Source organism: Perca flavescens, chromosome 2 (genome assembly GCF_004354835.1).
Source record: "Perca flavescens isolate YP-PL-M2 chromosome 2, PFLA_1.0, whole genome shotgun sequence".
Lineage (NCBI taxonomy): Eukaryota > Metazoa > Chordata > Actinopteri > Perciformes > Percidae > Perca > Perca flavescens.
The window spans coordinates 8,608,317-8,621,512 of NC_041332.1; the positions used below are offsets into that span (position 1 = coordinate 8,608,317).

General features: G+C 40.4%; 1 protein-coding gene across 1 annotated transcript in view; it reads left to right on the forward strand.

Annotated features, from left to right (window-relative positions):
• Positions 1 to 13,196, forward strand: part of cacna1ab (calcium channel, voltage-dependent, P/Q type, alpha 1A subunit, b) — a 153,706-nt gene that overhangs the window by 102,205 nt on the left and 38,305 nt on the right. Inside the window, exons 26-32 of the mRNA XM_028565696.1 lie at positions 773 to 872; positions 2,803 to 2,963; positions 3,702 to 3,839; positions 5,214 to 5,415; positions 6,577 to 6,741; positions 7,387 to 7,497; positions 8,051 to 8,134. Coding sequence (XP_028421497.1) covers positions 773 to 872; positions 2,803 to 2,963; positions 3,702 to 3,839; positions 5,214 to 5,415; positions 6,577 to 6,741; positions 7,387 to 7,497; positions 8,051 to 8,134 — 961 coding nt within the window. The remainder of the gene's footprint in view (positions 1 to 772; positions 873 to 2,802; positions 2,964 to 3,701; positions 3,840 to 5,213; positions 5,416 to 6,576; positions 6,742 to 7,386; positions 7,498 to 8,050; positions 8,135 to 13,196) is intronic.

A 13,196-nucleotide genomic window follows, 5' to 3' on the forward strand; every position in this document is an offset into this window, starting at 1 on the left:
TGGCTCGTTTGACGCCATCGGTGCAACGTGTTTGTCTGTGTAATGACATGTGATGCTGTGTTCTGCAAGCGACATCACATGTCCCACGAGTCTCACATAGCCTCCGTTTCCTGTGCTCGTTCCCTTCGATTCAGGTTGCAGTCCTGACCCGAAGAAAAATCATTTTCTGAATTCTGAATTTGAACGAAAGGAAGCTATGTGAAACATGTCAGGTTCAGGTCATTTCGTGTTTCCAAATTCAGGATTATATCGGCATAATCCTAGCCATGTTGAAGTACATGTTTCCACATCTAAAACTCCCCATTTCTTGCGAAGAACCGAACAGCGTGTTTCACAGAAAAAGAAAGAAAGAGGTTTGGCTGGGCACTCTACCGGGAGATGCCTGTCGTTATGGAATGAGTGAATGTCTATTGTATCATGGTGGAGATTAGAACAAATGATGATGTCCATGAAACCAAACAGTCAGGGAACTGATCTCTTTCCCTCCCACTGGTTTCATGTTTGACGTGCACTTCAACGTTTCTTTTTTCTGCAGAAGAAGAGACTGTAAGAGCCTTGATTGTGCACAACGATGCAGTGCAGTTTTTTTTGTCATATCATGTTTTGCTTTTACTAAGATTGTCACTATAGAGGTTATGTTTAAGATAAACTCAACTTCATAATATTAGAGGGTGAAGATGAGAGCCCTTTATGATTGCTCCATCTCTTCATTCCTCCACCCTGCTCTCTGATTCTCCTCTGACATTTTTGTTGTTGTTTGGCTGAACTCTAGGGGAAGCAGCAAGGGCAAAGACATCAGTACGATCAAGTCCCTTCGCGTGCTGAGGGTGCTGCGTCCTCTGAAGACCATTAAACGACTCCCCAAGTTAAAGGTAGGGCTCAGCAGGTCTGTTGGTGAATCTCCCTCCAGTGGCTGCATACGTGAAGTTGATCTTTCTATAATAAGTCATATCAGGTGAACAAGGTTTGAGCAGCGATGAACGTATGACCATGAATTTTATTAATGTAAATCTGTGACTGAATGTATGTATGGATATGAATGAAGGAATTACTGCATTTTTACAATGGATTGTAAGGGTATTTATATTTATAAATGGATAAATTAATGTTTTTTTTACAAGCAGCCTATAGAAAATGGTAATTTGTCATTTGCACAGCTATTTGAGGAGGCTAGATGTCCAATATACATTTGTTTTCTAACTGTTTTAACCCTGTGTTTGATGTTGTTACTTTTGCAGCAATTTCTCTCGGTGTCCAAAACGAATTTCTCCTTAGGGAGACTAGTTAAGATACTTTGACTTTGACTCATTTCGAACCGTTCTCATTCCCAAATTGTCAAATGCAGACGCTTGGTCAGTGGCTCTAAGCGTCAGATACTTACGCAAAAAATCACCTTTCAGCGTCTCTTTGGAACGCACCGGGCAGAGAAACGCTAATTTCCACCGGTTGCGGAGCGGCTCTGGAACGGGCGCGGAGTCAATAGATTTCCATTAAAGTCAATGTGTGTATTTCCACCGACTGCGGAACGACTGCGGAACGACTGCGGAACGACTGCGGAACGACTGCGGAACGACTGCGGAACGACTGCGTCCCAGCAGATACGCAGGGCTTCTATTTTTGCCAGACGCCGGAGAGCTCCGCAGCAATTCTGCACAATTCAGATTGTGCGGGACAGGAAGTCGAGCACAGAAACAAAATAAAACATCCGGTTAATTTTCAAAATAAAATACACCGTGCTCACGGCGGATCATATCTACACCTTGAAAACACAGCACAGAGTTGTTTCCCCTCTACTCCTCTGGATGGAAGGAAACTAACTGTTGTTGGTTATGTGGTTCTATTCTACGTGAAATCGCGAGATCTCGTGGGACTCGGGACTTCAGCTGATTATTGACGGACGGCAGAGCACGGAGCCGTTCCGCAGCCGGTGGAAATTAGGAGTAACATGACCTAGTATTAAGGGCGACAACAGAAGCGAGTATGATAGAAGACCGAAAATCGGCATTAGGAGGTACGTCGGGGTCGTGGATGGAACTTTCATCCAGGAGACCGGGGTTTGTGTCCTGTTCTTGCCCCGCGTGTCACTGAAACGTTCATTTTCTAACCCCTTCCATGATCTTTTCCTAAACCTAACTGTCCCGTTCTCGTGCCGCATGTCAGTTAAACGTACGTCCCGACCCAGAGCGTCAAAAAGTGACACCAAGAGTCCCGACCAAGCGTGTCTAAATATGACACCAAATGGCTAGATGCTAAAGGAAGCTTTTTACATCTGTAACAAACGCCATGCTTCTGAATTCGGCACAGATATAAAGCCTTCTCTTGCAAGAATTCATTCACAATTCATTGAAATCCTTAAAAGATGCGGACCCTGGAGTGGGACACAGCTTACAGTGTATCTGTGGAAAATTGTGAAAAAACAGTTTTTTAGTAATTGGAATAATGACAAATTCAATCTTTTATTTCTCAACACTTGTGTTGGTGAAAACTGGTGGGGTTTTTTTCGTGGCTTTTGTCAATTATTTTATTCAACGCACTCACCAAAGTAATTTCTGAGATCCCAAAATGTGGGCGGCATTACTGAAATGATGTCCAACAGGGCAAAAAACACAAAACTGTTCGATCATCTGACAGATTTTTTTTTTAAATCCTACAGGTTAGCCAATTCAACTACAACAGTAAACTTTTTCCCCAAACTGTCCGTCGTACACATTTCATTAGAGTTTCTGTCAGAGTCAAACCGGTGAGTCGGCCTACAAAGACAGCTGTAGTGGGTTTCTTAATGTCTCCATCTGTGCCTTGCAGGCTGTGTTTGATTGTGTGGTCAACTCTCTGAAGAACGTGCTGAACATCTTGATCGTCTACATGCTCTTCATGTTCATCTTCGCTGTGGTGGCCGTGCAGCTCTTTAAAGGCCGATTCTTTTTCTGCACGGACGAATCCAAAGAGTTTGAGCGGGACTGCAGGTAGTTTCAGAAACCCAAACACACAGTGTGCAATACATAACTCAATGTCTTTGGTTCAGAAACATGTTTACTTCAAAGGATTTTTCCAGTTTCTAGTTTAAAAAAACTACAATTAATTTAGTAGGAGAGTGTGTCTTTTCCATGCAGTGCCAAGAATACTTTACAGTATTATTGTCAGCCAGTAGTTGTTTTTACATGATGTCATGAATCAAGAATAAGCATTTTTCATATTTCATCTGATTTGCATAATGTGTATCAAGTTCTTCTCATTTATTAAGATACATTGTTTTATACAAAGTAGCATCATGTTTTAGCAACCTTGTTGTATTGTTCATACCTGAGGTGCATGAAGTACAGTATGCTACTCCCAAAATACCATAATTACCCAATATCATAGTGCCACGGATACTTTGCACACAGCATGGATTTAAACTTCTGTAAATGAGAAAAATATCACTTAGTCACTCGATAATGTTGTATCAGTTGTGCAGATGCTGCCACCTAGAGGAGTTTGGTGGAAAAATGTAATAAATTGTGTTATTGAATGAGAAACATTCACTCTAAAAGGCTTGACTAACCCTAACTTCTCATCACGTCAAATATAAACAGAGATTAGAAACATAGGGTGTATGGTAGTCTTGGTGCTTTTCTACACTTCTATTTCTGGCTGTTTTTTTTTTTTTACTGATTGATCCTTATGTTGCGTTTTCATTATGAACCATGTGTTTGTTCCTTCAGGGGCGAGTACTTGGTATATGATAGAGATGAGGTTAAAGCTCAGAAGCGGGAGTGGAAGAAGTACGATTTCCACTACGACAACGTGGCTTGGGCCCTGCTCACCCTCTTCACTGTCTCCACTGGAGAGGGGTGGCCGCAGTGAGTGGAACGCACTCACTCACACACACACACACACACACACACACACACACACACAAAAACATGTTTCCACGCATATACAGTAACATGTATATCCCGCAGTAAGAAACACAAACTGCTCACAATGAGTCTGCCCACAAGATGACATCTTTAAACTGTTGTAATACCCTTTCCAATTAGAGATCCTACTCACCACTTGCCATTACTGGCATAGTGTGTATCGTTTTTGCTTCTACATGTATTAAAGTACACATGCTTTTATTAGGCTTTTCCCCTTTCCTTTATTGTGTTATATACATTATCTTTTTGTGCACATTATAGGTTTACAAAGTGAAAAAGCCCAAAGTCCACACCCCAGGGGACTTCCCATCTCCAACAGAAAACACTGTTCACAAACTGCTCCAAACAGCTCTGTTGTAGTCCAGCCTTTACTTCCGTGATGAGCGTGTGTCACTTTGTAACGCACATGTAACACACGTTATAATGCTCGCCTAGCTGCTAGTGTGGCACTCCCTCATACTCTGCAGCTGACTAGCTAGCAGTACTTACTGAGCATGTGCGACTCCCAACAAAGATGGTACAGAAGTGAGATGCCTCACTCTGTAGCTAAAACAGAGAGCTCAACACACAGGGTGAAAAGAGGAGCTGCAGCAATGGGCAGTACAACAAATATATGGTGTTTTCTGAAAATTAAACCACATAAACCTATTCTGGTACAACCTCTAAATACAATTATGAACCTGAAAATGAGCACAATATGAGCACTTTAATCATGTAATAGAAGCAAAAAAATAAATAATTAATCTCATTTTAAACAACCGCTATAACCCAAAAGGTTGTAAGATGTTGCGATAAAGTAATTCACAGTAGTCTAGATTTTGCCAGTCATGGTTATGTTTGCAATATCTAGAAATATCTAGTCAAAGAGATACATTTAAACCATAAATGCGAAGCTGAAACGAACATGCTGTGGATTAATGATGTATTTACTATAACCAGTTAAGCTTATTTGGGAATTTCTATTATACATTTAGTGGTAAGAATTATTGAAATTATTTCATACATGAATGAAACCAATATGTACTTAATGTTGTTGAACACATCACCTTTTTGTTGCAGATTTGACTGGAATGTCATGTTATGTTATACTGTGTATATGTGTGTTTTTTTATTGTGATATGGATCCCCTTGGTATATATATATATATATATATATATATATATATATATATAAAAATGCTATTTAATATTCAAATAAAAAGTAGATACGTTAATCTGAAAACACGCAAAAAACTAATGCATGGATGTAAGCTTCCCTGAACCCATAACTCATTTTTGTTTTTTTCTTTCTTTCTTTTCTCTCTTCCTCTCGCAGGGTGTTAAAGCACTCGGTGGACTCCACCTTTGAGAATCAGGGCCCTAGCCCGGGTTATAGGATGGAAATGTCCATCTTTTACGTGGTGTACTTCGTTGTCTTCCCCTTCTTCTTCGTAAACATCTTTGTGGCTCTCATCATCATCACCTTCCAGGAACAGGGGGATAAGATGATGGAGGACTACAGTTTAGAAAAGAATGAGGTGAGGAGATGTGCAGAATCTCTGAATGTTTTACATATCTAGTGCCAAGTCATTTATTTATTTTTTTATTCTTTATTTTCAATTTGTACAATAACAGTCACACAGTAAATTAGACAACACAGCAGTAAAAAAAAGCAAAAAAACGTAAAAAATAAAATAAATAATAATAAGCATATTGCACTCCTTTGTATACTGCTCCCTTATGGACTAAGTTTAAAAAGGCAAGCATGCGGAAGCTCAAGGTTGCTTATAATGACTGTATGAGGATACTGCTCAACAAACCCAGGTGCTCTAGTGCAAGTGACCTGTTCTGTAATGCGGGGGTCAGCACTATTATTGGCATTATAGGCATTATTGAGGAGTCTGATCTACAAATTCCTTTGTCGCCTGAACGTCTCCCAGAACAGCATTGTTAATGCTGCTGGCAAATCCTAGCTTCAGTGCCATACGATACCAATCATCACTATGGAAACACTGGTATAAGTGTCTCTTATAGAAATGCAGTATTGTTGTTTCTTTTGTTTTTATTGTATGTTGTATGTCATGCCTGTGTCTGTCTTCTGGCAATAAAGTTGATGATGAAATACACACACACACACACACACACACATAGGTGGAGGGCTGCCAGAGTATCAGAGTGCAAGATCAAAGCATCCTCAGATTAAGGGCGTAGCATAGCAGCAAACACACACACATCAGACATTTAGGTCTCATCACGCAAGATCAAAGATGGTTTGGAAGTATTTTTGTGAATTCCTTTTGTCAAACCAAATCTGTTCAATCTTAGCCATAGAAAGCATGTCATTGAGCCTGACACATGGGGACAGTCGAGACCTCTAACTGAGTAATATAGATTTTTTTTGGCTGCAACCATGCCTGCTCTAATGATTGCTTTATGTTGGGGAGGAAGGGCCTCCGTACTGTCAGAGCAACCAAGAATAGCCAGATTCTAATCTGGCTGAATATTTGTCTGGCATTGTTTGGAAGAAAAAAAAGACCTAATAGTGGACAGTGCCAGAATAAGTGTGACAGTGATCTCTCTGCGATACCACATCTGTGTGTCAAGTCTTTTTTTTATTTTCTTTTAAAGCTTCTTAAAGAGTTAAAAGTAACGTAGCTGTAACTCTTCCTTCCTCCCTCCTCTCCGTTTCCCCCCCACAGAGAGCCTGTATAGATTTTGCCATCAACGCCAGGCCTTTGACTCGCCACATGCCCAAGAATAAACTGAGCTTCCAGTACCGCATGTGGCAGTTTGTGGTGTCTCCGCCCTTCGAGTACAGCATCATGGCTCTGATCGCGCTCAACACCATTGTCCTCATGATGAAGGTACACGTCTGTCTCTCAGTGTGGAATTGTGCTGTACATTTTAGCATCACACAGGTATTCCAGAGGAGGTATGATCACAGGAAAAGTGCGAGGGCTGCTCGATTATGAAAAAAAAAAATCATGATCACAATTATTTTTGGTCCATATTAAAATCCCGATTATTTAACACGATTACTCATTGACTTTTGGAAAAGATGTTGCATTTATTGAAAATACTGTGAAACAGTTAAACTAAGTGAAAAAACCTTGTGAACTGTGATATTTCCCTTCATACTTTTCCTGTTGAACTTTTAGAATTCCTAAAAAGTACAGTATATCCTAGCTTGCACTATTTTTTTTCTTTTCTTAGATTCAGATTTTGCTTTTACTTGTGGGTTTTGCATTTTTTTGTTATTTAATGAGCATTGTTGGAGGTGCTTCAGGCTTACGATTTTCATTGCCATCTACTCCTTCTGTTATTGTTGTGCACATGACAAATAAAGAACCTTGAACCATAATATGTAAAACGAGTGTGTGATGTTTAGCTTACATCACACTAGCTACGCTTGTGGAATTGTAATTAAAAAGGCAGATTAATGGAGATTTAGATTCCTACTTTTACTGTTCTTATTCTTTTTCCACCATTTTTCGTTTCAATGTCTCTAGTTTAACGATGCATCAGCCACGTACAATAACGTCCTGAATAACCTCAACATCGTGTTTACCACCTTCTTCTTCATGGAATCAGTCCTTAAGGTCATCGCTTTCGGCCCTCTGGTAAGGTACACACACACACACACACACACACACACACACACACACACACACACACACACACACACACACACACACACACACACACACACAGTGTTTGGTGTTTTTTACCCCCATAGTCGCCTTCCAGGCAGCGCAGCAATGGTTATGTTTAGGGTTAAGGTTAGGGTCACACACACACACACACACACACACACACACACACACACATATATTGCTTATCTAGGTTGACCCAGCCTATATGCTTCAGTGTTTCATCCTATTATTCATTTATAAGGCGGGTTGTTTTGGAAGACAGATTTAGAGCACGTTCTTCCTGTCTCTGAAAAACCCAGAGCATACCGTGTTGCACAGCAGTCACGCTATCAGCCTCCACCATTGGCCAGGGGCGTGTTCCTTACCCTCCCCCCCCCCCCACACACACACACACACACACACACACACACACACTCCCCCCCTCCTGGCCCGCAGTGCCAGTAGGATGCCTTCACCGTCTCTCTGTCTTTTCATTGGGCTAATGTCTCCCACTGTCTCACTGTTCTCTCTTTCCCAACAGAATTTCTTCAGAGATGCCTGGAACATTTTTGATTTTGTCTCCGTCCTTGGAAGCATCACTGACATATTAGTGACAAATCTAGGGGTAAGTGCTGCGGAGTGTCTGAGTGACACTTCACTTGATGGTTGCAGGCACACAACACTAGTTGATGATTTGTCGCGTGAAGCGGGTTCGGAGGACTCAAAGGAAAAATGTCTAAACAGTCTTTTGGTAGATCTGGGGTTTTAATTGTATTCCCTTTGTTCTCAGTAAATATACATTTTGAATTAATTTAGAGGAGTCCCATGATGTAATTTTTGTTGTAATCTTGACTACCCTTCTGTTGGAGTCTTAAAGTGGCCCACTGTGTAGTTATTTTTTTTGCTCACAGCCCTCAAAATGCTGCTAACCTACCGAAATCCTTTAGCAGAACTTTCACCCAATATCATGATTTGTATTTTATTCATGAGGTTTTTGGAGAAGCCTATAGACTGCCGTTAACATTATTTTACAAGGAAAAGATGTTCAATGCTAAGGAAGATGATAAAGTTGCACTTAAGAATGACTAAGGTCCCAAACAAACCTCAACATATAGTTTTTACACTTTCGATTAAACGTTCAAGATAAAGATAAACAGGGAGCTAATTGGCGGATTTTGTTACCTTTGGACAGAGCCTGGCTAACTGTTTCCAGTCTTCATGTTAAGCTATGCTAACAATATTTATCGTACAGACATGAGAGTGGTATTGATCTTCTAATCTAATTATTGGCAAGAATGTGAATGAGTACCAAAACATTTTAACTATTCCTTTAACTTACATGTGTTTGTTTTCTGCTAAATTTAAACTAGCTGTTTGTCAGACTGTAAATGGTGCAGGCAGATGCATTCCTGATGCCAAGATGATTAACAGAGAAACTGACAGAAGTACCAATTCGTCAATGTGTGTGTATATTTGATGTGTGTACATTAGTCTATGGAAGGTTTCACTCTTTCAATCTTTGATGTTATTTATCAGGTACTTTCATATTCTTTTTCATTATTTGAGATTATTTTCATCTCAAATTCTTCAAATATGTCTTTTTGGAGCAAAACCTCTCATACAACTTAATTGCCTAGTTCTGGATTGGTGTGCAGCATTCCTTCAACCCCAAAACGTCAACTAATTATAAAGTCCACATTCAAATTACAGCCCATGTAGTATCTGTAAGTGCAACTGGAGGAGATACATGCAGAGTCTGATGTTTTGGGGTTAAATTTGTACCAATCAATGATCGTGTCTTTAATGTGCTGGCGTCCGCTTTATCTCACTGTTCTCTGTGATTTTTGTGTTTGTATGTCTATCAGTGTGTTTTATTCTATACATTTGAACTTAATATGATTATAGATGTAAGTAATAATAATATTCAATACTTTAACAATTTCAACCCCTCTCTGTTGTCCAGTTACTGTATTGGTTTTTACTTTACACAAGAGATGTTCCGATACCGATACCAGTATCGGTATCGGCTCCGATACTGCCTAAAACGCTGGTATCGGTATCGGGAAGTACTGGAGTTTATGCACCGATCCGATACCACGTAATAAAGCCCTAAAGAAAATCTACATTAAAGTAGTTTATTTATGTTCTTTTTCCGTTATAACTGACTGTCAAACTGGAGAATAAAAGAAAGTTCTGGGGCATTCATTGTTTGTTCATGTTTCACAAAGAGTTTAACCTGAGCCAGACCGACAACAAAGATAGAAATCATATCACATCTATACAGGGATAGTAGTATACAGCTGTTAAAACATAATTAAATATATGACACTCTGGTATCGGCCGATACGCAAGTTCGGGTATCGGAATCGGTATCGGGAAGCAAAAAAGTGGTATCAGGCCATCTCTACTTTACGCCAAACAGCGATTTGGATTTTGTGTCTGGTTTTCCGTTATGAATTTACAAAACCTCTCGTCGACGTTTACTGAAGACTTCTTCCCATTCACACTGACTTGATTAGGAGTAAGTATGGTAATTACTGCCAAACAACAGTGTTTTCAGATGATTCAAAGACACCCTCTGGCCATGTTGGACGTGCTCAATTGACATCTTAGCTGTCTGAAGAGACATTAATTGACATCAGCGGTGTTTTCCACAGTGAACTGATCATTTCAGACATCCGATTGATTCTCTGTCAGCTTGCAGCAGCACATCTGATCTTTGCACATCAAGCAAAAGCTAGTGTTGGCTAGTAATCACAAGTGGCAGGTTGCTTGGTTGCCTAGTTACCTTGTGGGCAAAGCCCAAAACCTGCTTTTACTTCAGGTTAACTAAGCTTCTTGTGACAGTTTTGAGGACTATTCATTTCCCCAAAATTAAACAAAAATCTAACAACACCAGTCCCTTTTTCCTTTTTTTTCCACTGAGAAACAGCGTAAAGATTGCCAACAAATCTAATTCTCTAAGGAGAAAAGAAGCCTCTGCACACTTAGGTGTAGTGCAAACATTTACCTTTAAAGGCAAGCTTTTGGTCTCGAGCCGTATATCCAATAGCTTAGAGAACACAGTCTCCTTCATGCAAGTACAGGAAATGCAGTCTCCAATTGAGTTCTAAAAACACATGCAACTCACATCAGGCAATCAACATGACAATATAAATACATGTCAGTGAAAGGGGAGGAAATATTGCATATTTGCAAATGCTTGAATACTTTAAGATTAATGATTTACGTAACTTAAAATATATACTTTTTAAAAATAGCAAAATTAGATTATCTCACACCTGGTAGGCAGAGCAGAACCCTTTAATGGACCCATTTGGAACAAGCTTGTTACTACCCAATGCTAAAGCTAACCGAATAAGTTACAATGTTTACTGATAGAGCTGGCATCAAAGAGGGGCTGAACATGCTGTATCTCATATCACTACCGTTAACTTCTGTTGTTGACTTGAAGTTGTGTTTCACTGCCTTTATCAATGACACCCATAATGATTCCGTCTTCCTCTTCTATCTCTTTACATGCTTTCTTTAAACCTCTCTACTTTGTTGGCGCCCTACGCCCCTCCCACTCCCTCCTCCTCTGATAAAATCCATCCAATCAAAATGCACTATGAAATCCTTCATCGTGTTCTCCATCCGTGCTGCGCCATGACATGTGGTGGTGGTGCTGTGATGATGATGATGATGATGATAATGATGGTGATGGTGTGCCCCATGCCCCTGCCCAATAAAACACACGACCAACCCTCCCCTTCCCTCACAAAAATGTCTCTCACCCACTCACAATTGTACTACAACTTACCAATAAAACTTAAAAATAAAACTCCCTCCCAATTCATCTTTCTACATCTTGGCACATGTAGAATCTGGTTGGTTTGTAATTTATCTCTCAAAGCTTTTTGCTGCATCCTCATTGGTCATGCATACCCCGCCCACCCCTCCAACCCATTCCTTACCTACCCCCCCAGTCACCCACTCCCATCCCCCCATGACCAGTCTTATCCTTGACACCAGTGCATGTGCTTCCTGGATGATGACTTTTTAAACTCTGTACCTGATGACATAGAGAGTTTCATTATTAACGTAATACTTTTTTTTTTTTTTTTTTTACATACTTACATGCACATTCAATTCCCTGAAAAAACTTTTGGAGGTACAGTATAATATTCAGTTTACCAGTTTATTACTCTGATCTGTACACAGGGAAAGCAAAGGCTTCCTGGTCACTGGGCTTAACTCATATCCAAAATCTCCAACGTTTAGCTAATTTTCCATCCATTTTTGCATTGGTGCTAAAGAACAGGGGTTCTTCCATATTTGGCTCCTGGCAACAGATTAGGTACACTAGGATCTGCTTCAAGATGTAGTTGACTGCAGTGTTACTCGCGGCATCCGTGTGGGTTAGTGCAGATGATTGCAAAGATCACATTTGATAAAACTGCAACGAGTTAATAATTCATACTATTTGCAAAAGTACAGTATGAGTGTACGCACATTTGTGTTATCATGACAACATTAGCTGCTAGTATTTACCAGTACTTGGCTCATGTTAATCTTAAATCTGATTTAAATCCCACACTCTTAATGCAAGTAAATAAGTGAATGTGTGAATCAGAGCTTAGGATGTGCTCGGCCCCCACTGGTCCCTACTGGTCTGCATGTAGGCCAGTTCTTTTCCTCAAAAAGTATGCTGACATGCCAAACCATGCCTGCACTGAGGCTGCTCGCTAGTCCTTCCTCTCCCTCCTCTCCCTCTTCATGCTCCTCTTCCCACCTTGCCTGTCAACCACAAAATGCCAAGGCCTTTACCACGGAGTTTGGCTGTTGTACGTTAACATTATTCTCTCTGTGACACTGTCAAGAAAGGACAAGCAAAAATCAGCAACTCATTGGGCTGAATTCATGTTGAGACCGTAGCGCCGCAGTGTTTGGGGCCATTTTCACACTTGGTCTAGATACTCGAGTCTATTCTCAGGTTGGTTTCTTCATTCATTGAGCAGAGCGAGTCATTACTGCAGGATTGTTTTTACACCCAAGAGTCACTCGTAACACCCTTGATAGATTTTTACGACAGATATCTTCAGCAACGTAATCATCACCTACTGGACGTCCAGTGGAGTTTTTAGCAAGTTTTGCAAACATCAAGAAAAGTGTACACGTATATGCTTTCCTTCATGATGTTTATGCTAGTTCTTTAGTCACAAAACCATGTAAACAGTCACGATTGGGCGTGTGGCATGTCACAGTCCCGCAACACCTTCAATCGAGACACATGTCCAAACCATTTCAGAATTGTTTTAACCATTTGTTCAGTATTTTCTTTTCTCCTAATTTCAGTATTCCCATTGCACCCAGTGAGGGATGACGTTAATGCGCCACGTAGATCTCTAACATTGCACACGGGCAATACCATTTGCAGGCTCCAGAGCATGCTCAAAGCCAACCTAAGACCATGAACAACACTTTTCCAAACATACTAAACTCTCGGACCGGAGAGAACAAATCTCCAAGCTTCAACCCAAGTATGAAAAGGCACAAAGTTAATCCACCTCTTATGTAATACACAATGGCTGCTGTTCTCTGGAGATGAGCCACCAGATTCAGGCTGATTTTGAAAAGAAAACTCCCCAAACATTTGAAAACATTCGGTGTCACAGACAACCCTAAGCCACGCTCTTTGGGCCGCA